The sequence below is a fragment of the Lissotriton vulgaris genome, chromosome 12 (assembly GCF_964263255.1).
Source record: "Lissotriton vulgaris chromosome 12, aLisVul1.2, whole genome shotgun sequence".
NCBI classification, from domain to species: Eukaryota; Metazoa; Chordata; class Amphibia; order Caudata; family Salamandridae; genus Lissotriton; species Lissotriton vulgaris.
In genome coordinates, this window is record NC_141700.1 from 741,074,097 (window position 1) to 741,100,229 (window position 26,133).

At 42.3% G+C, this 26,133-nt stretch overlaps 1 protein-coding gene across 1 annotated transcript in view; it reads left to right on the plus strand.

Annotated features, from left to right (window-relative positions):
• The window catches only part of LOC147678514 (extracellular calcium-sensing receptor-like), a 62,279-nt gene extending 47,629 nt beyond the window's left edge, over positions 1 to 14,650 (plus strand). Inside the window, exons 5-6 of the mRNA XM_086945661.1 lie at positions 3,292 to 3,415; positions 13,737 to 14,650. Coding sequence (XP_086801787.1) covers positions 3,292 to 3,415; positions 13,737 to 14,650 — 1,038 coding nt within the window. The remainder of the gene's footprint in view (positions 1 to 3,291; positions 3,416 to 13,736) is intronic.
• Positions 14,651 to 26,133: the final 11,483 nt, after the last annotated feature.

Here is a 26,133-nt window from a genome sequence, read left to right on the forward strand (position 1 = left end):
TAATAATTTACTTGTGCCTTCACCATATTAAAAATGCGCCAATTGGCTGGCCTCATATTTTTCCTTAACCCTATTAGTAACCACCGTAACCATTTCTCCTTTCAGTTCATCCAGGTCTTGAACAGTCTTTTCCTTAACCTCGGTGCTACCTGCTTCTACTATCTCTTCCTCCTTTTGACAGACTTCCTTTTCCAAGAGCTCTACTCTGTTACAGTACGCTCTTCTTTGGCTTGCACTCAGAGCACCCAACCTCCCCCGAAGAAAAGCTTTGCATGCCTCCCAGACAATATCAATTTTTGCTGACCCCACATTTTGTTCTACAAATCCATCCACTTCCTGCCTTAGACTCTCTATCACCTCACAATCGTACAACACTGTACGGTCCAACCTCCAGACTGAACCCAAATCGCAGGCCCCTGTCTTTACCACCAAAGTAACTGCTGAGTGATCTGATAAATGCACACCAACATGTAAAATCTGTTTCGCATTATATATCAGACTCAAATCTGATAGATAGAGCGAAACAGATTTTACATGTTGGAGTGCATTTATCAGATCACTCAGCAGTTACCTTATTAATTATACTCTTGGTAGTAGGAGTAGTTATGGCAGTAGCAGTAGTAGCAATAACAAAACAATTCTTATTCTTGTTATTTATGTTATTACTCGTATTACTATTTGAATATTTATTAAGAAAGAAAATTCAAAGTATTTGTGTACCTCAAAAAGAGTGAAATAATTATGTAAATTTGGGCATCATTGTAAAACAAATAATACATCTAGAAGACTACTTTGTAAGTGGATGTACATACTTTTCCAATTCCTCAAAACTTTAAAGAATATTCCTACGAAATGTCAACAATGACAACGTTCTAAAAATATTCACATACAAGCATTAATTCACATGGTCTAGGTTTGTGTGAGCAAACGTTTTTAAAAAGTGCATTTGACTGCCTAACATTGTATCCACTTATAAAATATTTTAAGCTTATCAATGTATGTTTATCAGCTCTGATTCTCATCTGGCTAGTCATTCACCTCTGATATGCAGTGTGCGAAACTGCCAGGTGCGAATAGTCATGGAACAAAAGCACGTTTTACGTCCAAAAATTGAGCCTTAAGGCCCTCAGTAGTAGGAGTAGCCCGGTACCAGTTTTTGTGCACCTGATAAAATCGGACTCTGCTCAGTTGGAATTTATTGGGTGCGATCAATACCACCCATTTATGAGTTTTTGGTAAATAGCATGGATTTTGGTGCTAATCACTCAAAACTCTGCATGTTCTGATAAATAATGGTAATTTTACCCAATAAGTTCAGCCAGTTTTACCACAAAACACACAGACCCAGATTTATCAAGGGATCATGTTTTCCTTGTGCCACGCTGGGTGTAACATGAGCAACGCAATCCTTAAGATAGATGTACTAAGCCGTTCAAGGCCACCTTGCATGACCCTGAGTTGCTTGGCAAATCTGGAGTAATACAAGGGCGCGCAAGTCGTTGCCTTTAGTTACTCTACGCTTGGAAGCAGTCACATGGGTGGAGCCTGGGTGTTCACATGTATCCACCCATGTTTTTATGAGCATTCCTAGATTTACAAGACTGGTAAACCAAAATGATATGCCTTCCGATAGAGGAGCAACGACAAGAAATATCATGTTCATTCTGTAAGGAGAGGAGAGAGCATCCAAGGAGCGTGTTTTTGTAGGAAGGGCCCCCTTCTTGCTTAAAACAATCCTGCCTGCACTGCAGGAACCCAACCATGGTGGAACAGTGCCTGTGTTGTCGCTAGGCAGCACATAAAGTGCCAGTGCAGTGAGGGAAAAGGAATGTGCTACATGCTGATATATGCTTTGCATTGCTGCTCTCTCCATTTGATGCCGCGTAGCACAGTAAATTGTCTTGCTACTTCAAATAATGATAAGTCTGGGCCTTAATTGTGATACATGTGCAGTAACAGGAATTGCCACACTTAACCAGGCCACTCATAACGAAAGCCTAGCATTGTAGGAGGGGGGCGAGCAGAGCAAGTATTGTGCAGAGTGGCCCATAGCACATATTAGAGTACCAGGCATGCATGATGTATTCATTGGAACCAATGACAAATTTGCACACGGTTCCTCCACCACATCTCAAGTACTAACTACTTTACAACGAGCATTAAAAGGCTTAAGCAGCAGCTGCATGTGCTTTGGAGAAGGAGGTTGGCGAGAACAGAAGATAATGTTTGAGTATTACATGCAATGGGCAGATTTACTAGGAGCTCATGCATCGCAGTGCCCCAAGTAAAGTTGCTGTGCTAAGGGCATGCATGGGAGACTGACGAACTGCCCCATAACTATTAGAAGTGAAGTAATTCTTCTCGCTCCCTGTGCTGCGGCATGTTTGGCATTAATGTGCCAATGCTGGCACCCTTGTGCCAGAGTGCAAGGGTGAATGCATTGTGGTCAGCATAGTTTCTGTGCAGCAAAGGGGTTATGTACACAAAAACTACGCTTTAAAGCATTTTCCTCTGGTCTGTGTGCTGTACAATGCAGAATGCATGCCAAAAACGAGGAGAAATTAAATAAAAATTCCCTGTTATACCTGCCTCAGGCAGACACAGGATTTCATGCAAATCTCAGTCTACCATTTTTTGTAGGTTGCCATTTGTGACAAACCCCATGCGTGGTTGCATCAGAACGCTTAGCGCAACCCATAGAATGCCCCCTAAACACCAAGTAATGCAAGGCAGTCTCTTGTGATGCATTGCCTCTCTTTGGGCTGCAATCCAACACAAATCTTGATTTGCATTGGATTGTAAATCCCATTTGGGTTTGTTTAGGGTCTGCATTATGAAAGTAAGGCATAATCGACACAAAGCCTTCATAAATCTGAGCCACTGTGTCTTCCCTAATGCCACGTTCCAACAGCTGCTGCTGTAGAAAAGCCCAGAATAGGCTCCCATTGAGGCACATCCATTTGAGTGTCAGGGATGATTCTATGCATGTTCCCATCACATCCTCGATGAAAGCGTAAGCACAGATTTTGTACATGCTCTCACTCAACTAGTTCAATGTAAATGCTCACATGCAGCTCAGTTAAGGTACGCCACAATGCTTTGTAATTTGTGCATTGGAAAAATGTGCTTTTCCTTCAAATTCTGCATGCATTTAGCATGCAAAGGATAGAATGAAGGACTTGGGAGTCTGACAATCTGCATCAATCAGGATTTCATGATAGATTGTTTACATTTGCCCAATATTTCTTCTTAGTACTCTCTTGTAGGATTGTGTTTATTCATACATTGCAGATTCCGTCCTCGGTGTGCACTAAGAGCTGCTCTCCTGGGTTTAGGAAAGCTGAGATAGAAGGAGAGCCTCTCTGCTGCTTCATGTGTGTCCAGTGCCCTCTGGGTGAGATCTCCAACCAAACTGGTAAGTGGATCAACAGCTTTGTGCACTCTTCTTTCATGACCCAAAAATTGACATCAACCAGATGCTCCAGGAACATGCCCAGCTGCCCCGAATCTAAGCAATGCTTATAGTTTTTGTAACATTTGATTGAATGAAAGGTAGGTGTGCAAAGAGAAAGTAAAAGGGACACAGCTTTAATTCTCTGCACAAGTGATTAAAAGCAATAGGTTTCAGCCAAGAAGGATATTTCGTTGAAGCATCCATGCTAACAGACTAAATTACTTTTTGTAGCAAAAAAACAATGTTGTTGCATGAGTTCTACCTTTCTGTAATAAAAAAATCTCTTTCTAGGTTACTACTAGAATCTGCAGTACGAATAAATATCCAATGACTAGTTCATTTGACTAAAAAGTTAATATTTTAAATGTAATTAGCTGCATTTTTCCTTCCTGGGGTGCACGGAGCAGTCCTTACTTTACTAGGAACAAATAATGTCATTGGGCTCATGGCCATGCCTATAATCAGGAGTGCAGCATTACTAGTTAACATTGTTAGATGTACCTGGGAGTACCTTCATATTTTCTACTACTCCTACCACTCAAAAATGTACTAACATGCTCTAAAGCCAGGTAAAAAAATACTTAAGTCTCCATTACATTTCCTGGGCTCTACGACAAATCTGAGTGTAGTGAAGATTGGTTGAATTGTTTGACAACAGTGGCCACATGGACAGTTTGTGCACAATTTGGGTATTGACTGAAAAGTTTTGCAGAACATGCCAAGATTATTTTTTCCGCCTCATAGTAGATCTTCTTGATTTCGAGTATAAGAAGGTATACACCTTCCAGTCCCACAACATCCTCCATCTGCCTACACCAGAAGAAGAGTCCATTTAGGGACACACAATCAGTCCTGTCAAAAAAATCATCAGATTTGTTATGAGGTCCCCAGGCGACCACACACACACGGGACATAGGTTTGAATAGTATAGAACTTTTTGTACAGCAGCATTGAACAAAATTTGTTTAAAAAGATTTACAATTATGTTGGTATTAGCAAACAGAAAAAAAAAACATTAATATACTATGAAAGATAAACTTTACAGATGTTTACTTGCGCTTCCTACATGTCCTAGCTCCTCAATGCTAAAATCAGAGAAGTATATTATAGGTCTTCTACACCTGCACCAAGGTTGAGAACCACCCACGCTTACACGGCCTGTGTATCACACAGGGCTTTGTCTTGAAGAGATGTAGAGTTTCTCACATGGTAAAAAAAGGGTGAGAAAAGGTGCCCGGGCTCTCATGACATGTTTGTGTGATATAAGTGCAATTACCAAGATTAGTACCTTTGTCTTTTATAGTTTTCAGTACGCATTAATATATTCCACTAATAAATATACTATACATATCCAGTATATAAATGAAACAAATGTACCACTATCATAAAAAGGCAGGCTAATCATGAAAGTAAACATAGCATTATAACATCATGTACAGCAATATTTAAAAAAGCAGAGGGCATAAAATAGAGAAAAGGCTCATAGGCCATATATTAGAGATCATTTAGGTCTAACACGATAGGAATTATTAGTATACATACATTTTCTACTATAAATGCACTTGTTTGCTGACCCCTGACTACAGAGCACATTTTTCAAGCACTGAAATCCTGAAGGATAAAGCCCTATTACTTACTGATAATCTTTATTACTCCTGGTCCTGTGTCCTCGTCCAATCCATTACTTGTATAGATAACCATCTCCTTGACAGAAAAAAGAACAAAGGAATGCTGGGACCGTAAAGCCAGCTCCTCCTACTGGGAGTACATATCCAGTTCTTACCCAGCTTTCCACCTGAACTACCAATCCACCAACAGGAAGGCCACCCATCGGGGAGGGACAGAGGGGCATAACGGATGGGATGAGGACAAAGGGACCAAGTGTAATGAAGATTACCGGGAAATAACAGTGCATTATACCCAGGTCCCCCAGTTCTCATCCCATACATTACTTGTGAAGCATACCAAAGCCAGGAAACCAGCCTTCTAAGCCCCCAAAGAACACCCAGCCTCCCATACCTAAAGCAGCATCCCGAGTGAAGCAAACGGGACAACCAGAGGAAAAGACAGGGAGGAGCACACGGACCGCAACACCCAACCAAACAAAAAGGCTGCACCACCCAGAACAAGAAGGAGACAACCCAAGAGAATGAACAACAACAAAGCCACTCCAGCGCAGCCACCCAGAGGGCAGACAACAAACACTGGGAATACACCAGAACCTACAACAAAGGAGGAGCACCTGCCAAGAAAGCACCAGAGACCGCCAATCTTTGAAGATCCAAAGTGGCTAGACACCCCGGCAAAGCCAGGGATAGGCCAAAAGAGACAGAGCCAAGGCCTGGAAGAACCAAGACCCTGGAAAGGAGACGCCACCACAGGTATCAAGGAGGAAACCTACCACAGAAAAAGGACAAGCAAGGCACCCTGGCCCCACAAGCCCCCAAAATACTGTAGTGTCCCCACTTTATCTCTCTCATTTGCTGTGTATCTTTAAGTTGTAGAATGTTTATTTATCTCTGTTCTTTTAGAACTCTCACTATGGGACAGATGCATCAAAGGGTTTTACCCATTCTGTGTCTATAAAAAAATGGGTTCATGCATATAGCCCTATGTCATTATTTGAGAATGTGATATTTTGTATTGTGGAGCTGTTGGTGCCTGTCCCTTGGACCCTCTGGACCGCATTAGGCTTCTTCAAAATAAATACATTTCTCTAAGCTGCAGTGTCCCTGTTTGGATGAACTTTCCACATTTGGCGACAAGCTTGGGATAAGGTGTCATGGATGCTGAGGAAATTCAAAGAATCCGGTTCCAGGCAGGAAACCGATTCACAGGTATCGTTTTCTGTATTGACGAGGGCCCAGAGATTTCTTTTACAGTCAGAGTGTGTTCTTTATTTTTCCTCTCCTGTCCTGTTTTGTTATTCTTTCTACAAGAGCGAAGATTTTTATGTACCCCACTCGCAATGGACTTTATTTTTCCTCACGACGTTGCTTCATCTCGCTGAACACGCTCGAACTGCTTCTTGTGCCAGCATGTATTCTCATTTCAGAGCGCACACCTGCTCCTGGTACCATTGTCTTTACGCGTCATACACCCTCGAGCTGTATCTCGTGCTCGTGTGAATTTTCGTATTGGCTTTCAGTGAGAACGTCTTTCTTCATTCAGTACACATTTTTCTACACTTTTGTGTGCCAGTGTGTATGTCTACCGCGCAGCCATCCCGTAATTAACAGTGAAACATTTCCACAAAAACCAAGGCCGGAAAGGAGGCACATCCCCAAAGGCCAAGCCCCCAGAAGGGAAACGAAAGCAGAAGCAACCACACCAGCAGAGCAACAGGCACCAGGAGGACAAGAACAGGCCGAGTGCCCCACAGGGCATGAAAAACCCACAAGGATGCCCACAGGGCCAGACAGCTGCCACCCCCAGCACCCCCAAGCAGCCCCTGGAACACGGCAGCATAGCCTACTGAGAACAGTCCAAAGTTTACAACGGAAGAAAGGTCGCACAACCAAATGCAGAAGAGAGCTGAGGGGAAGCAGGAGAAGAGCAAAGCACCCATGCCCCTACCTGGAACTGTAGTGTAGTTCCTATATTCCCAATAGGCTCTGCGCATTGGAATAATATATCCTATAGATTAGACGTAGGACTTAGGTGGACTTAGGTTGACTTGGTCTCTATCGAATATACTAAACCTAATAGTGAGTGCCAGCTAGCTCAGAGGTCACAATAAACTTTCTCGAATTCAACAAGAAGGGATTAGTTTCGGGCAACCACATAAACATAACAACTTTGTTTCCCAAGAATAAGAATATATCTCTGAGAGTCGCAGAAACAATAGATAAGCATTTCACTCAGTCAATCGTTCATGCTTCGTTTCAACAGAGTTTGTAGAGAAATAGAGAGACAGGCATTTTCAATAAAAAGGTTTATTGAACAGTCTTCTTTCTCATACAAGAGAAGTGAACTGCTACAATTGTTAGGCAGACTGCTAAGTATAATGAGTACAGCGTAAACAAAAATTTGAAATAATACTGTAAGAGCATTGCATGATTTCTAAGCCATATAAAAATACATACATAAATAACATTGACTAAAAATACTCAACTGGTGCTTCTAAAATACGCCTACCCCAAAATACCCAACCTAAGTCTAGTACGAGGGAAGAAGTAAGTATTGTGTAGCATAGGTTTTATTTTTATTTTCCAAGAAATCTACCAAAGGTTTCTCAAGGTTCTAATCAGCTGCATACCTTCGTTTAGAATGAAGGAGGTCTGATATCTCAGTCTCGGGACTCGATTTCCCAACACCCCGCAAGGGGAGCTTGGAAAAACTGAAGCTGGATTCTCGGCAGGAGAAGAGCAGCCTCTTGATCAGTGCGTCAGCTGGAGAGTCGGCTTCCTTCGGCACTTGCTGTAGCGAGCTGCGTCAGGCAAGTAGATAGTCGAACTGCTCCGAACCACCGTAGTTTGCTATAGCAAGTGAAGTTATATTTATAACTTGAAGATGTTTAGGAATGCCATAGTTTGAAGTAAAATCGGGCATATGAACATCAGGAAAGAACCCCTAGGGAATAGTTGTTCTTTGCAAAGTACATGAGTTCTTGGATAAATCAATATTCAAGCAAGGGGAAGTTCCCTGACTGCTTAAGCTGGTTTTCCAAGAAATCGTTGTGACGTTTGGTATGGGTGGACGTAGCCATGCCTGTATTTGGGTAGCATGGGCTATGCCTAAATAAGGGATTGATTTCTATGCCTATATAAGGGCAATGTGAATTGTACATGTATAAGGACATGAATCGGGAAAATTCACTGGGAGCTCTAAATGCCACACAACAGAACTAAGAGCAACAGGGGCAACAACCAGACCAACCCAACTACCACCGGGGAGACCATAGCAGACCAGCCAAAAAAAGGAGGAAAAGGGCTTCCAACAGGGCCTAGTCCCAAAGACAGAGGACCAGCCATGGGCCTACAGGGCAAGACTGAGGAACCCACAAAAGAGTGCTGGGAACACCGGGACACGACCACCAGAACCCTGCTTAACAATGGTAACACTGCGTCCAGACTGAGGCGGGCTGGGCAAGAACCAGAACACCGGCTGCCCGATGACCAACCAGCTGACTATGTGGCCTGAAGCACAAAACCCCCAATAAATGCAAAAAACAGGGCGAAAGTCAGAGGCCAGAACCCAGCAAAGCACAACACCCCACCAGGAAAGAGTCCAACCACATGGCCCCATCCAAGGAAAGACACCCCGAGGGGCAGACATCACCAGATCCAAAACAGGACCAGGGCCCAGAAAACCGAGTTGACCACGAGAGGGGTGAGAAAACCCCCAAGGCCACAAGACCATGGGAACCCAAAACCAAACAGGCAACCAACTACAAAACTGGGGGTCGACCGAAGGTGGAAAACAGCAACGAAGATGGACAAACTCACCTGCCAAAAAAGGAAAAAACCTGTGGTTTGTGGTGAACTCAATAGGGTCAGGAATGCTGACTGGAACTAAGTTATACTAGGGCAAAACTAATTTCGAAAGGTCCTTAAGTAATCACAACATGATATAGTAGTAATGTGAATATCAAGCACTGTCCATTTATATACCTCCACAAGACATTATAATTAATAATCAAAGTATAACAGGTAAACACACAACAGTAAAATTGAAAGGTATAAACACAATTTATTAAAATCCAGTAAAATATTCACGAAAGTGAAATAAATCTAAAAAAAGGGTCAAAGTACAAAGGTCGACGCTGCGTTTGGGTGTTCGTTTATATTGTTTACACCTTCTTCAGGACACTTTGACGGTTCAAAATTAATCTAGGAATTGAGAAAACATTTTTTATATATATATTCATTCAACACATGATCATTCATCTCTATACAGTGTTTACTATCCTAACCGATCTACATTACAACGTATAGTGTATTGTATTATACCTGTTATCTAAAAAGGACGTGCTTATGTAAGGACCTCTTATAGCTCTCAAACTTGGCAAATACTAACGAGCTCTATTCTATACACCTTTTGATGGTGAAGTGTGAATCTTTATATTTCAAGGAAAAATTGTCTCAATTACAGTGAGAGGGAATACCTGATATTACCTGAAAAGATAACATGTCCCTAACATTAAGCCATATATCTGCCAATAAACTTTGGGTAAATAGCACAAGTTTTTATAAACCTTAATAAGTCCATTCTGTCCAGCATGATACTTAAATACGCTCGCTTTATCCAAACAGGTGATAAAGCACTATCAACCAAACAAACACAGCGTTTGAAAAAGGATATATAGCTGTGGTAAGTGAATGACACCTTTATGTTCTTCTTAAAGGAAGACTTAGCATGGAGTCCTACTACATATATATGTCTTAATCCGCAGGGATCTTAAATTCAAAAAAGGACCCAAGACTGCATCACATAGACTCTAACTGAGAGAGAAGTCCGGTGGCTCCTCCGTTGTTTCTTTACTTTGTACCTTGAATTGAAAACAGGTAACTTTCGAGTAAAAACCATACAAAACTGCACAAATAAAACATAGACCAAAGCATACGGTTCATAAAATATTCTGTTAATTTCCCCCATTAAGGTCACAGTGCAAATTGAAGGAACTGATGATTCACAGATATCCGGTTGATTTAGAAGTCTTCTTAATGTTTAAAAGAGAAACTTAAAAAAATATCAGGTATTCCCTCTCACTGTAATTGAGATAATTTTTCCTTGAAATATAAAGATTCACACTTCACCATCAAAAGGTGTATAGAATAGAGCTCGTTAGTATTTGCCAAGTTTGAGAGCTATAAGAGGTCCTTACATAAGCACGTCCTTTTTAGATAACAGGTATAATACAATACAATATACGTTGTAATGTAGATCGGTTAGGATAGTAAACACTGTATAGAGATGAATGATCATGTGTTGAATGAATATATATCTAAAAAATGTTTTCTCAATTCCTAGATTAATTTTGAACCGTCAAAGTGTCCTGAAGAAGGTGTAAACAATATAAACGAACACGGAAACGCAGCGTCGACCTTTGTACTTTGACCCTTTTTTTAGATTTATTTCACTTTCGTGAATATTTTACTGGATTTTATTTAGATTGTAACCCTGACAGGGAGGCATTTTAATAAATTGTGTTCATACCTTTCAATTTTACTGTTGTGTGTTTACCTGTTATACTTTGATTATTAATTATAATGTCTTGTGGAGGTATATAAATGGACGGTGCTTGATATTCACATTACTACTATATCATGTTGTGATTACTTAAGGACCTTTCGAAATTAGTTTTGCCCTAGTATAACTTAGTTCCAGTCAGCATTCCTGACCCTATTGAGTTCACCACAAACCACAGGCTTTTTCCTGTTTTTTGCAGTACTCTACCCCTACCTGTGTCTATTACCAGGGGAACCTTCCATATATTTTGTTGCAAACTCACCTGCCACCATAGAAAAGCCTAGCAACACGGGCAATGACCAGCCACCACTTACTACAGATGCCACAACCGGGATGAGTGTCACTGGACACCGTACCAACCAGCCCAAACAAGGAAGGGTAAAATGTCAAACCAAACAGACAGACAACTAACTGGCCCGGATGGCAAAGGACAACCACCAGTAAACATCCAAAGTGAGCCCCAACTCCATCCACTGAAAGGCCAAGACAAAGAACCACGCCCGCCCCAGAGAAACAAGGGACAGAAACCATCAAGGGCCCCAGAGCACCAGACCAAAAACTAGGGGTGGGCATAAAGTCCGTAGTGGAGCTACGCGAGCTCCGTGAAGTAGGGTGGAAGCTACGCCCACCCACACACTTCGCGTAGCACCACTACGCGCCGGACGCCTCCCTCCCGCCCTCTTCTACATGGCTAATATTAATGCTAAACACTGTAAAAGTAATGAAAAATGACTTACCTGGCATGCAGCATCCAGGGGCTCCCTCTTCCTGCTGTCACGCCGATTTCTTCAAGACGAATGAGCATGTGCGGGCGCCCGCGCATGCGCATTCGTCTGGAAGAAGTCGGCTCTGTGCTTTTTTCATTGAAATACTTTTTCTTTAACATTTCCTCTTGTTACCATAAATGATCTGCCAACATCTTCTGAAAATGACCACATCACCTCATTCTCCCCAGTGTTACCTTCTTTCAGATTTCTCATTACAATCTTTACTGCCTACTGAACTGCTCCATCATTTCCTTTTGGATATTTCTTCTTATCACCACCTCTGAATTTCCACTTTAAAACATTCTAATATTCCCTTCTATTAAGACATATCTCTTTCCCCTTTCCTATCTTCATTTATAAATAGCAGATTGCCTCATTATCACTAGGCACTTATTGCAAATGTACTGATATATTTATTTGTAGAAGGCAAACTGATGTCCACAGGCATCATGGTGCTACAACTACAGAGGAACAGATGTGGTGGGAAGGACACTAAATGGCACTGAGAAGCAAGAGTCAGGCAGCCATATACAGCAAAGAATAAAAACATTCTCATCTAGTGCCTGTGATCACTGATGTTGAATTTAGGAGCATATTTACAAAGAGCTGACACAATCCAGTGCTGCCAGTAAAGTTGCAGTGCTTTGTTGTGTGAACAGATGAGAGGAGAACTGAGCCATGGTTAGTTTGAAGTGGTGCAGTTCTGCTCTTTCACTGTCTTGGCTCACTTCTGGCTGCCGTGCTCCAACAAAGGCACCATTGCACCATAGTACAAAGGTGTCTGTATTGTACTCAGCATAGTTGCTTTAAGGATCATCCTTCTTTATGTGTGTGCTGCAGAATGCGGCACACATACAAAGAGGAAAAGAGAGGAAAAGCGAAAACATTTCTCCTCATTATGCCTGCCTAAACAAGGTACATGATTTTGGCTACATAATGCTAGCATTCTCTCTAGCCAGACAGTTAGAAAGCCCAGCTTGTTAAGTTTATGTCTGTCACCCAAGACATTATTCGGTATAATATAGGTATGTTTATAGTATTTTCAGACAAGGCCTGCTTTTACAGTATAGTCGATGGTGAGTCAATCTTCTCTGGCATTGAAGTTACCACCAATTACTGGCTTGACAGCAAACCTTCACCAATACCTTGCCAAAAATGCTTCGACCGATGCACCTAAAATCTCTCAGTAAAAAGGCAGTGCAGCTCTTGGCCTGTTTGCAGTCTTTGCTGTTTTTTTAAAAACATGCAAAACGGGGGCTTTCTGGTGACAATAAAATGGAAATGTTCTGACATAAAGGAGGGTGCCAAAGACATTTTTACATATTTCCCGTTCAAATCAATCATGTCTTACTAGGTGGATGAGGACAGAAATAAATTGCATTGGAAGGCACACATGAATTTAGGGAGTTATTCTTTCACTGAAAACCTGGCATCTATGTAGAGGATGGGACACTGGCTAGGGGTTTCTGATAGTGGAGCTAGCTGTGGTTATCCTGTTGGGATGGAATGCAGTGGCTTTTCCAACTCTATCTAAGACAGGGGAATCACAACTATGCAGAATGTAACAGCTGTCGACTTTCAGTGGCTGTTCCATTCCATCACATCTAATTGCAGTTTTGTTATATGAGAACAGTGTGCATCCCTAGAGGAGAATTAATGTTGGATAAGAGATTAAAATCAAACTGATCTAAACACTGTCACAGTTCTAACTTTGTGGTTATTTGCTGACATATTTCAATGCAAACTCCAGGCATATCTTTACCTTTAAGTTACTACAGAGACTATCAAATGTAGAGAGGGAAAAATCAGCCTAAGACCGTTGAAATGACAGCAATACACTAGTGTAAAGTGTCTCAAATGCACAATTTCAATGAGTTTCAGAGGGCATATAAGAACAATATATCAAAGACATAGAAGGAATCAGAAGTAGCTAGGTGAAATAAGTCACACGTCTCCGTCAAATGAATGCACAATATACCTGGATATGAACTTTCAAAAAATGAGTACATCACTTATGGCACAATAATATATGAGGCACCTAATATAGGTGTTTAATATTCTAAATAATGGTTGCTAAAAATTGGTTGCAACTTGCAACTAGTATTATTTCAACCAGTAAAGAATGTTATGAACCAAGCTACGTACCTTAGGGTTAGTTTGGTAAATCCCTAGTGGGAGTCTGTTGTAAACAGAGAGTTTGCGACCGTACAGTATATTACTACAACTAGCCCCAGACTCTACAAAACCTAATAGACCAACATATCATTAATAATTAAATAGGTGAACACATATCTTTCTAATGCCTTTTATATTCTTTCTTACAGACTCTGCTGATTGCTTAAAGTGTCCATGGGATCAGTGGCCAAATGCCCAACAGGATTTATGCATTCCAAAGAGGACAGAGTATCTCTCCTATCAAGACACTCTCGCAGTCATCTTGGCAGTCATCTGCATTTTATGTTCACTGATTCCTTCTGCAGTGCTGTTTCTCTTTGTCCATAATAGAAACACTCCAATTGTGAAGGCCAACAACCGTTCACTCAGCTTTCTTTTACTCTTGTCACTTTCTTTGTGTTTTCTCTGTTCTTTGGCTTTCATTGGATTTCCCACTCCAGAGAAATGTCTTCTGCGACAGGTTGCCTTTGGGATCATTTTTGCTCTTTGTATATCCTGCATCTTGGCTAAGACCATCATGGTGGTCATTGCCTTTAATGCTACTAAACCTAACAGTAACTTAAGGAGATGGGTTGGACCACAGTTATCATACGTGGTCACCATTTGTGGCACACTCATTCAAATTTTCATCTGTGTATCTTGGCTGAGTCTCTCCCCTCCTTTCTCACAATATAATATACTCACACATCCTGGAACAATAATCATTGAATGCAACGAGGGATCGCCTATTGATTTCTGGTTCATGCTGGGCTATCTTGGGTCCCTGGCTTCCGTTAGTTTTATAGTAGCCTTCTTAGCCAGGAAGCTCCCAGACAGCTTCAATGAGGCAAAATTCATCACCTTCAGCATGCTCGCCTTCCTTAGTGTCTGGCTCTCATTTATTCCTGCCTACCTCAGCACTAAGGGCAAGTACATGGTGGCCATGGAGGTTTTCGCTATCCTGTCTTCAGCTTCTGCCCTGGTTTTCTGTATATTTTTGCCAAAATGCTACATAATTTTACTAAGGCCGGAAATGAACACAAAGGAATACCTCATGGGCAGAGAAAAAGGACAAAGCAATTAACATAAAATGCCTTACATATTTCCTCTTCCATACTCTGCTATGGATTCCTAAGTTATCATGTTATAATAATTAATTGTATTGTTGTTTGTGTATGGATTCCAGTGTGGTGGTGTATTATTGTCATTTCATCAGAAATACATTATTTGTCTGTGTTTTATATCAGTGTTAATAGTGATAAAACAAGATATAGATATATTTAAAAAGAAAATAAAACAGATGTGAATTGGTGATGTGAAAGTGTATGTAAAACACATACCAAAGGTTTGATACAGAATGCGAATGAAAAGTATCAAAATTAATATAAAGGTCTATCTAGGTTCATATCTGCCATTATCAAACAAACTCATTACCAGAATGAACACTAGTTTTTGATTGGCTAGAAAACAGCAAGCTAGATGAATTGTCTCTGCTAGGTTACTCCAGTGAGTAGCTCATGTGCTATTGGTAGTTCTCCAGCTATCTGTAAATGTTTCTCCTGCGTGCAGTGCAGCCTAGCTTACTAAATTAGAAGTTTGTGCTTGGTTGAATTAATGTATGTAGATCTAAAATTGAGAATGTGTCTTCAAGATGAAACACCTACGCTGATGTATGGAAAGAAAAAATGTACAGAATTTCCAAAATCTACATAAAGCTGATATTTGACTGATAGATGATGATTTGGCACTGGGAAGATGTTTTACTAATATCATTACTTTGGTGCCAGTATGCTTGAATGGCAGTTACATATTACCCATGTAGAGGGTAGTCAAAATTGACTAAGCCTCTTTTACATTACTGCTGGTAATATTGTCTTATGTACTGAATTGATTAGTCCTGGTGATCCTGCATGGGGTAGCCACAAAGGTAATCTTGCATGATGCGGTAACTATTAAAAAACAAATTATAGTAGAACAACACGAAATTAGTAGCCAGGCCGAAGAACAGGGAGCTCTACAACTTTTATAGGAGAAAGTAACATATTTTATCATATGTTACTAGTGCTCCTAACAATCTCATATGTAACCCACCAAAAGCTGGGGCGTTAGTAGCTATAAACAAAAGTTTTGAGCACTCAAAGTTCAAACACATTCCAATGTCCAATCGAAGGGTTGTTAACTTTTAGTCCAATGTAATCCACTTCATTAATTCAAGCCAAGGGGAAATTTCCATCTGTATTCAATTGGTACAGCAGTCGTACAAATAAGACTTTCAGCCAACATGTGTTGTGTTTAATAGCAACCTATGCATCATCTTTTTCAGGGTGGATGCAGAGAGTAGACAATACAAATCTAATTAAGAAATATCCACGTTCTCTGGACTGTACTCGTGAGCACTCTCCTAACTGATTGCTATGCTACATACAGATTTTACATGAGATTATTGTAAATACGGTCCAAAGAACGTGGCTATTTCTGAATTAGATTTGTATGATCAGTTTAGGCCCAACCATATGCAAATCAGTCTTGACTCTGCTCCCCATGGGAACAGTCCAGCCTGAACTGCCAGGTCACGTCCTCCCTAGACTGGAAACGAGCATTCCGACCATCATTTGTTCTTTTTTGGTTTTGTCACCCTAAATGGGAAGGGTATGCTAAGACATGGATCCTGGGCTCATTGCATCACTGGATTCAAGCTAGCCTGAATGATAAGTTGTGATACCCTGAAACTGGTCCCAGGATGTGTGTTTCTGGTCCAGGGAGGGCCGGGATTGGCAGTTCAGGCTGAACTGTTCTCGTGAGGAGTAGGTCAAGACTGATTTGCATTTGGCTGGATCCTAACTGGGGTGGCGTGGTGAGCAAATGAGCGATGGACTAAACCTAGATCTTTGTGACTGGGGGTGAATGTTCGTATTGTTCAGCATTACGTCTATCATTTGTTCTTTTTGATTTTGTTGCCATAAGTGGGAAGGGTATGACCAGAAATGGGTCTTGTGCTCACTGCACAACTGAATTCAAGCTATTTATGTATTTATTTATTTTTTAAACTTGTAAGGCTCAACATCTACCCAAAAAGGATTTCCCGGCGCCGAGACACAGCACAGAAAAGTGGCAAGGGTTTGCAGGGTCGTTCTTGTTATTGCTCGAACAACCAGGTTTTGATGTTCTTTCTGAACCTAGCGTGGTTTTCCTCCTGGCGAATATAGGGAGGGAGTGCGTTCCAAAGGGTTGGTCCTAGATGAGAAAAGGATCTGCCTCCCATTCTTGCAAGTTTGAACCTAGGCACACAAAAGTTGGCTGCTGATTGCGACCATAGGTTGCGTTTAGGAGTATAGGGATGGGCTAGTGCTAGTAGATATTCAGGTGCAGTGCCCGCTTTTATTCTGAACATATAGTTCAGGGCTTTAAATCTAATTCGGTTTTCTACCCTGAGCCAATGCAGGTCAGGTCGGTGGTTTGAGACCCTGGTGGTTTTAGGAATTCTACACAGCAGCCTAGCAGCTGAGTTCTGGACAAGCTGCAGCTGCCGTACTACAGCTTTATTTGAGCCTAGGTACAGGATGTTACCGTAGTCAAGCCGAGATGTAATGAGGGCATTGACAACGTTTTTTTGGGTGGAGATAGGCAGCATCCAGAGGATTTTCCTCAGCCACTTCATGATGGTAAAACATAGGCCGACGACTTTGCTGACCTGTTGTTTCATGGAGAGGGAGCTATCCACAATGACCCCCAGATTGTGTACCTGGGTGGCTGGGGCTGGGAAATTTCCCATCTGGGAAGGCCAGTGGGAGGGGTTCCACAGGTCCTGTTGTTTCCCCAGAAGGAGGATCTCCGTTTTTTCCCCATTTAGCTTCAACTGGTTTCTAGTCTTCCAGCTGAGAATGTTTTGGAGACCTTGTTTGACGGGAGACGGGGATGAAGGGCTGGATTCAGACAAGGAGAAGATGATCTGTGAGTCATCGGCGTAGGTCATGAGGATAAGTCCTGATCTGTCCGCTAGGTCGGCCAGAGGTATAAGATAAAGATTAAAAAACAGTGGGCTCAGAATAGAGCCCTGGGGCACTCCGTGTGGGGCATTAAACATTCCGGAGCATGCTGAGGAAGATGTAATTTGGAACGTCCGTTGTATCAGAAAAGACCTGATCCACTCAAGTGCCATACCACAGATTACATTTTTTCTTAGCGTGATTATTAGCCTTTCGTGCGATATAGTGTCAAATGCCGCGCTCAAGTCTAAAAGAATGAGAGCAACCGTTTGAGCTTGGCTGGCTGATGAGGGGTGATACTCCAAAACCGGTCCCAGGATGCTTGTTTCTGGTCCAGGGAGGCCCTGACTTGACAGTCAAATGGCCTGGTCCCATAAGGAGCAGGGTCAAGACTGATTTGCTCATGGCTGGGTCTAAACTGGGGTGGCATACAGAGCAAAAGAACAATAAATTAAACCCAAACCTTTGTGACTGGGGGTGAATGTTTGCAATCCTCATCATTCCTTCCATCGTTTGTTCTTTTTGCTTTTCTCACCCAGAGTGTGAAGGGTATTCACAGACATGGGTCCTGTGATGACTGTGCCACTGCATTCAATCTAGCCTGGCTGATGAGGGGTGATACCCTGAACCTGGTCCCAGGGTACTTGTTTCCGGTCCAAGATGGACATGGCTTGGCAGATCAGGCTGAACTGTTCCCATGAGCAGCAGGGTCAAGGCTGATTTGAATATGGCTGTGTCCAAACTGGGGTGGCGTAGTGAGCAAAAGAATGATGGATTAAACCCAGATCATTGCAACTGGGGGTGAATATTTGCATTGTTCAACATTCCATCCACCATTTGTTCTTTTTGCATAAATGTTAGTGTCATAGAGTGGAGTAGAGTGTCCTAGAGTGAATTGGGGTAAAGTACAGTGGTGCAGAGTGGATTGGCATAAAGTGCAGTGGCGTGGAGTGCATTGGTTTTAAGTGAAGTGGTGTAGAATGCATTAGCGTAGAGTGCAGTGACAGAGTGGAGAAGCATAGAGTAGAGTGGGTCAGAGTAGACTGTAGTGGCATAGAGTGCAGTGGCGTAGAGTGCAATGACATAGAGTTGATTGTTTTAGAGTAGAGTTACGTAGTGGCATAGAGTGGAGGGGTTCCGGGTAGAGGGGAATGGTGCAGGTTAGAGTGCATAGGTGTGGAATGCAGTGACATTGAGCAAAGTGGTGTAGAGTGCATTGGGTGGAGTGCAGTAGAGTGGTACAGATTTGAGTGGTGCAGAGTAGAGGGGTACAGAGAGCAGTGGTGTAGAGTACAGTGGTTCAGAGTAGAATATAGTGGTGTTGAGTGCAGTGACATAGAGCACAATGATGTAGAGTGGCAATGCATGCAGTGGCATAGCATGCAGTGGTGTAGAGTGCAGTGGTGCAGAGTAGAGCGGTGTTGAGTTCAGTAGCAGAGAGTGCAGAGTAGAGTGTCATAAAGTGCAGTGACATAGAGTGCAGTGGCATAGAGTAGAATGGTGTAAAGTGGGGCAGAGAAGAATGGTGCAAAGTAGATTGGTGCATAGAACAGTGGTACAGAGTACAGTGGAGCAGAGTAGAGTAAAGTGGCATAGCATGCAGTGGCTTAGAGTGCTGTGGTGTAGAGTATATTGACAGAGATTAGCTTGTCTGCCACCAGAAAGACGCCTATTAAGATAGATAAAGCCCCCACACACAGGCTGCTGCAACCTGTGTCAAGAGAGCCCCAGAGAAAACGGAGGGCCCATTCTCTTGCCTTAAGTGCAAATGGGCAAACTGGGCAGCACAGAACGAAGACCTTCAGATACAGGCAGTTTGCCCAGGTACTTATTAAATTGTATCTACTTGAACTCTGGACCTCAGCCTAAACTTAATTTGGAGATCTGGGATTTTATAACAGGAAAAAGACCAGAATTAGTCTTCATTACATAAACTTGGTTGGACAACAATAACTTGCCTGATATTGCCTCAGCCATGCCTGTAGGATATAATCTGCAAAAATGCGATAGATTGAGCGGAAAGAAGGGAGATTTGCAATATTTTTAAGGACTTCTTTACCTGTCTCCCTGAACTAGTAACTTTGCATAGGAGACCAGGAAATCCTACATTCCAAATCTCTAGTGGGAATAAAAAAACTCTTGGAGTTGCGTTCATTTACAACCCTCCAGGCTACAAGACCAAATTTAGCAACAACTTATTAGCCCAACTATTTGCCTCCTGCTTAAAACATAATCACTTTTTAGTCATAGGCGACTTTAATATCCCTTACGAAGACAGGAGTGATTCTAGGGGCAAGCAACTAAGAGACGATATACGGATATTACAACTCAAACAATGGGTCAATGAACCCACTCCTATTGCTGGACATAACCTTGACCTTTTATTTTGCAACATTGAGTCCTTAAAGATCGCCAAAATTAAGCCCCTCCACTGGACTGGCCATTATTTAATACTTTTTCCTTCACCTTGCCAGCCAGCAAAACTTCTCAGGTACTCCCCCGGACAGGGCTAAAGCGACCTTGGAATGTTATCACCTCTGAACTGTTTGCATCACACTTTCCACTGAGAGATCAGGCATTCTCAGGGTCTCTCCCTGTTTAGGTAATGGTTGACACCTTAAACTCTGCATTTTCTTTGACATTAGATGTATTTGCCCCAAAGATAGTTAACAAGTCTATACGAAAATCACCTTCTGAAAGGTGGTATTCTGCTAAGCTCAGGCTCCAAAAAGAAAAATGTAAATCGCTATAACATAAATGGAGAACAATTAAAGATCTGAGCACGAAACTATCTTATGGAGACAAATTAAGGAAACATCACACAGCCCTTAAACAAGCAAAGCAAGCTTACTCCCTGGAACAAATAGAAGCTAACAGCAACTCAAATAAAGAACTATTCAAAATTGTGTAGGAGCTTTGTAAACCAGCGGGTATGGCACAAACTCTGACCCCATTGGCAGAAACTGCAAGAATGTTAGCAACTTTTTTTCCGACACAATCACTCAAATCTACTCAACGTTTAACAAACAGCCCTCCCCTGAGGACACAGACTGGGAATCCTTGGAACCCCATCCTGGAAAATGTGTCTCTTTTATGGAGGAACAAGTTGCTCAAGCCATGTCTGAGGTCGAATCGGGCTCTCTTCTGGATCCCTGTCCACATTTGATCTTTTCTCGTCGTGTACCAGTTATCTGCCCCTTCGTCACACAAATCTTTAGCCAGATACTACCATGTTCCCGAGTCTTGGAAATTAGCTATTGTATCTCCCTTGGCAAAAAATAGCTGGCTTAGAGGTCTCTTATTTTAAAAAACTATAGACCAATCTTCCAACTTCCCTACCTGTCCAAAGTTTTTGAGAAACTGATCAACTGACAACAAACCAACTATTTTGAGGTAAACAAGCTATTGGACCCTACTCAGACTGGCTTTACGGCTCCCAATAACACCAAGGACACCCTGCTGGCTGCACTAGATAACATCAGACTACTACTAAATCAGGGCAAAGCTGCCGCCCGGATCCTTTAGGATCTGTTGGCAGCTTTGGACACAGTTTCACATGACCAACTAATAAAAACCTTACATAACAAAGGTTCTCTATTCTAAAACCCTTCAATGGTTCCACTCTTTTTTGCTGAATAGAACCCAATCAGTACGAATGGGCTCCTTTTCCTCTAACCCTAAATCCATCAAATGCAGTGTCCGGCAGGGAGCCTCCCTCAGCCCATCCCTATTTAACGCGTATGTATTCCCCCTGGCTACAATTGGTAGGAAATGGAGTTTGAATACCTGGTCATAGGTGGATGATACCCAGTTGTTGATTGCATTTGAGGAGAACTATGAGACCACCAAAAGCAATCTGAGCCACTGCTCAACTGCTGGTTGTCAGAACACTGCCTGAAATTAAATGCTGACAGATCAAAAATACTGCTCTTTGGCTGTGCATTTTCAGCCTGGGACACACCTTAGTGGCCGCAGCCGTTGGGCACAGCGCCCACGCCCAAACGTGTAGTGAAAAACCGGGATATCCTGGTAGATAATACACTAAACATGCAGGACCAAGTCCGAGCTCTCTGTGGTAAAAGCTTTGCCACACTTAAACTACTCAGGTGACTCTTCAAGTGGATCCCTTTACACTGGAGGAAAACAATTACCCAGGCCCTACTGACCAGCAATCTGGACTATGGGAATGTGCTGTATGCTGTGATGGCCGACCATCTTTTTTCCCGCCTACAGTTTGTTCAGAATGCTTCGGCTAAATTGGTTCACAACAAAGCTAAGTACTGTTCAGCCTCAACCTGTCTGAAAGAATTACATTGGATGCCTATCAGACAAAGAGACAAGTTTAAGCTTCTATGCTAGGTGCATAAAGCGTTGCATGAACTTGGCCCCATAATTCTGCAGGACAAACTGGAATTTTATGTTCTCTCTTATGACCTTAGGTCGGGCAGCCTAGCTCTGGCTAAATCTCCTTGGTCCTAGACTGGCGGGCTAGGGGTGTTTTAGGACCACTGAACCAGCTTTTTCCGGGTGTGCAGCGCCCTTCGCCAGATTTTTGTAGCTTTCATTAGCTGCTTTTAGATCGATCCTGATTTGATGAATGAATTTTGCCAATCTTGCTAGTGTTGTTGTGTCGGTAATAGAAAGGCATCGGGCTGACGCTCTTCTGCAAGTCTTTATTCCATTCGTGAGACAGATTGGACGCAGGAGTCCCCAACAATCATTTTTAAAGTTCGGGCAGCAACATAGGAGATGCAGCCAGCATTCCCTTACATAGGGGCATAGTCTGCAGTTTGTAGATTCCCCCCTATGGGCCAGTGCAGGGTAGAAGTCGGCAATTCCTAGTATTGTTAGCCTCATGTAGAATATTTTACGTTGGGCCAGTGGAGTGAGAGCCACACTTAGGTAAGGTTGTGCTTTGCCTACTTTGTAGGAGTTATTCAGAGGGTCTAGGTGGGTGCTCGATCAGAGAGATTTTTTCCAAGCATTCAGGGGGATGTCTAGCCGTGGAATACTGTCTTCATTGATCTTCAGTGTTTTAAGCGCTTTTCTTAGGCTGATGTACCAGGCCGTGCCAGACCCGTCAAAGATTGTTCTCAGATGGTATTTCAAAGAGTGGATCAGACCCTTAGTATCCTTAAGTATAAATTTATAATCTCCCCCTGGCATGTCATATCTGGCCTAGCTAGGCCTAGCTCCAGTGTTAGCCTTGCTGACCATGGGATGTGGAGCACGGCTATGTATGCCTTGACTTGGGCTGAGTTCAGGGCAGCATCAAGTAGCCTGGGGAATGCCAGGTGGCCATCGCTAAGGGCTTGTAGTAGTTTGGCTTTCAGGACAGTTAGTATTGGGCCAGCAAACAGGCTAATCAAGTGGTTTGCTTAATTGTTTTGATAGGTGTGTGACCTTGCTGGCCTTTGAGCTCAATTGTTTCAGACGGGCCTTTCCTTGGCCCTCTCTGTCAGCCAGACTCCTAAGTAATTGTATGAATCCACCTTGTGGATTTGTAGATTGCCCATTAGACATTGTGTGTTCATCTTCCGACGATATGTCCAGAAAATGACCACCTTGGTCTTTCTTTGGTTGACAGTCAGGTTGTTGATGTTGTTGAAACTGGTTAGAGAGTTTAGGGTTGTTGTGGAGTGGTGAAGAGTGAGTGGCTTAGAGTGCAGTGCATAGAGTGCTGTGATGTAGAGTAGAATAGAGCAGAGTAGAGTAGAGTTGCGTAGAGTGCAGTGGTGTAGAATAGATTGGTGCAGAGCAGGGTATAGTGGTGCAGAGTAGAGTAGTGGTATAGAGTGCTATAGTATAGTAGAGTGATGCATATTGTGATTATTTTCATCTTATTTGGTAAAAAAAAAACAATAAACATGAAGAGCCTATTTCCTGGACCTATTTTCCTCATTTAGGGCCCGATGTAGGTGCCCTAATACCGGTCGGAAACGGCCGAATTCGGCCGTTTCCGATCGGTATTACGGTTTCCAGATGTAGGGCATGCATTTACAGAATCGGTATTTTACCGATTCTGTATTTACTGATTCGGTAAAATTACCGAATCGGTAAATACAGACTCGGTAAAATACCGATTCTGTAAATGCAGATATAGCTGGCACAAGTCAGAGTGCCACAGGGCTTTAAGAATCAGTATTTTACCACCCAATCCTATTGGGTGGTAAAATACCGAATACAGGTGTGCATGCACATGTGTGCATGCACACCAGTGCCATGTGACACACAGACATGCCCTTAGGGCGTGTCTGTGTGCCACATGGCACACGTGCCTGAATTCAGGGTGCTAGAGGGTGTCAAAGTGACACCCCCTGCACCCTTGCAAAAATCGGTATTTACCGAATCGGTAAATACCGATTTGGTAATGACCATTGATTCCTATGGGCTGCAATGCCAATAGGAATCAATGGGCTTTACCGATTCGGTATTTACCGAATCTGAAATACCTACATTTCCCCCCTTCTAATTTACCACTTCTTAAATACCGAATCGGTATGATTCGGTATTTTAGAAGTGGTAATTTAGAATTAATAGTTATGTAAACATCAGCTGAGAACTAATGTAATGTTTCCAAATGCAAGGCACTAGGGAAAAAGCACAAGGTAGTACCACTTTCACTAAAAGGTTTGGTAAATTAGGTTGTGGCCTTCCTCATCACCAAAACATTGAGTAACTGAACTAGATATGCAGGATGGTGTAATGGCACCTGACTGAGCCTAAAAGGGACAAATACAGTAGAACAGGCAAGAGAACATCCAGAGATAGAGCAGCTACATAGATGGTCTTTGGCACCCGTTTTTAATGAATTAGCGCCAGAGAAAATGTCATCGCTTTTTTTCCATAAAGACGCAGTAGCATCACAGAACAGTTACCCAAGCTGGTGAGTTAGTGGCAGAGATTGTTTGATAGTTTATGGAAGAAATAGAGCTGAAGCTTGTGCTTGGGTGGGATCGGCCTGGTCATATGTTAAAAGTAAGAGTCTCTGGTACGAGGGTAGTTGTCAGGTTCAAGGGTGATATGGGGATCAGCATCTCGGGCTTGATGACAATATGGAAATACCAAATGTCATTAAATGACCGGAACTCTAGAAATATTAATAAAATGACTGCTGTTGTTTGAAATTGGGTCTCTAGTTGGCAGAAGTATGCACCCATGTCCAAATAGGGACAGCAATGCTAGTACGGGCAAGTCACAACACAACCTAAATTATTCTCTGCTCTGATAGCTTGGCACAGAGCAGACATGCCTAATTTAGAAGGTACTGTGTAAAATATTTGTGCAATAACCCATACACTAGAAAAAGACTCCACACGAGGTTAGAAAAATACATTATGAAGCTATAAATATTTAAATCCTAAAATGAATCAAATTAATCCAGTAGAAGTCAAGATATTAATTTTTCAAGAATAAATGCAAGTACTTAGAGACAAAACTTGCTTAAAGAGTTATATGGTTAAGCTAAACTGGGCCAAAGTTAAAAGTCCAGGCTGCCCTCGATGGAGTGCAGGCCGAATACAGGAGACCCAAGCAGGGCCGGCTGAGCAAAAGCTCAAATTTCTTCTTCGTTTTTATGATATTTATCATAAAAATGAAGAAGAAATTTGAAAGCATGAATAAAAACATTTGAAAAGGAACAACACACAAAGTGTTTTACTATCCTTGTATTTGAAAAACTTTATTGACAAACTTTATTGACAAACTTTGCTGAACATTTCAGCCCACAACCAGTGCCCTAGGAGCCACTCTCGCACGTGTTGCGCCAGTGCTATCCATGTTATTTCGAATATACTCCTGAGCGGGGAGTATTCCCAGGAGCACGGTACCCAATCTAAACTTTGATTTAACCAGCAGTGCACAGTTTACAAACCAATTTTGTTACGTACCAAGTCGACACGGCAATGTCCAACTGCACACGCATGCTCTGCAGAGGCAGGTTTGAGTCATGGTTAAGGGGATACTTACGTGGGTGGCACAATCAGTGCTGCAGGCCCACTAGTAGTATTTATTCTACAGGCCCTGGGCACATGTAGTGCACTTTACTAGGGACTTTTAAGTAAATTGAATATGCCAATTGGGAATGAGCCAATGCTTCCATGTTGTAGGGAGAGAGTACATGCACTTTAGCACTGGTTATCAGTGGTAAAGTGCCCTGAGTCCCAAAGCCAGCAAAAACAAGATGAGGAAAATAGGAGGAGGAAGGCAAAAAGATAGGGGTGACCCTTCAGAGAGGGCTGCTTTCCAAGAGGTGTACACAATCTTTAGTGCTTGACCAAGGGGCAGGAGAAGCCAACAACAAGTACTAGTGCAGTGCAGCACAAATACTGCTTACATTATTGGGCATGCCAGATGCAAACAGGTGAAAATTGGAGAACAGTAAGTAGATTGTGATAGTCACTACAGTGCATGGTTATTCTACAGGGTGAGCTGATGTTCATCATGATCACCATGAGCAGGACTGGTGGCTAGTGGGAATGTAAAATGGTGGACTTCACCACCCGTTTGGCTACTTTAGCACCCATCTGATCAGTAGCCGTAGTATGTGACTGACTAGGAGACAGTAGCAACTTTGCACTCC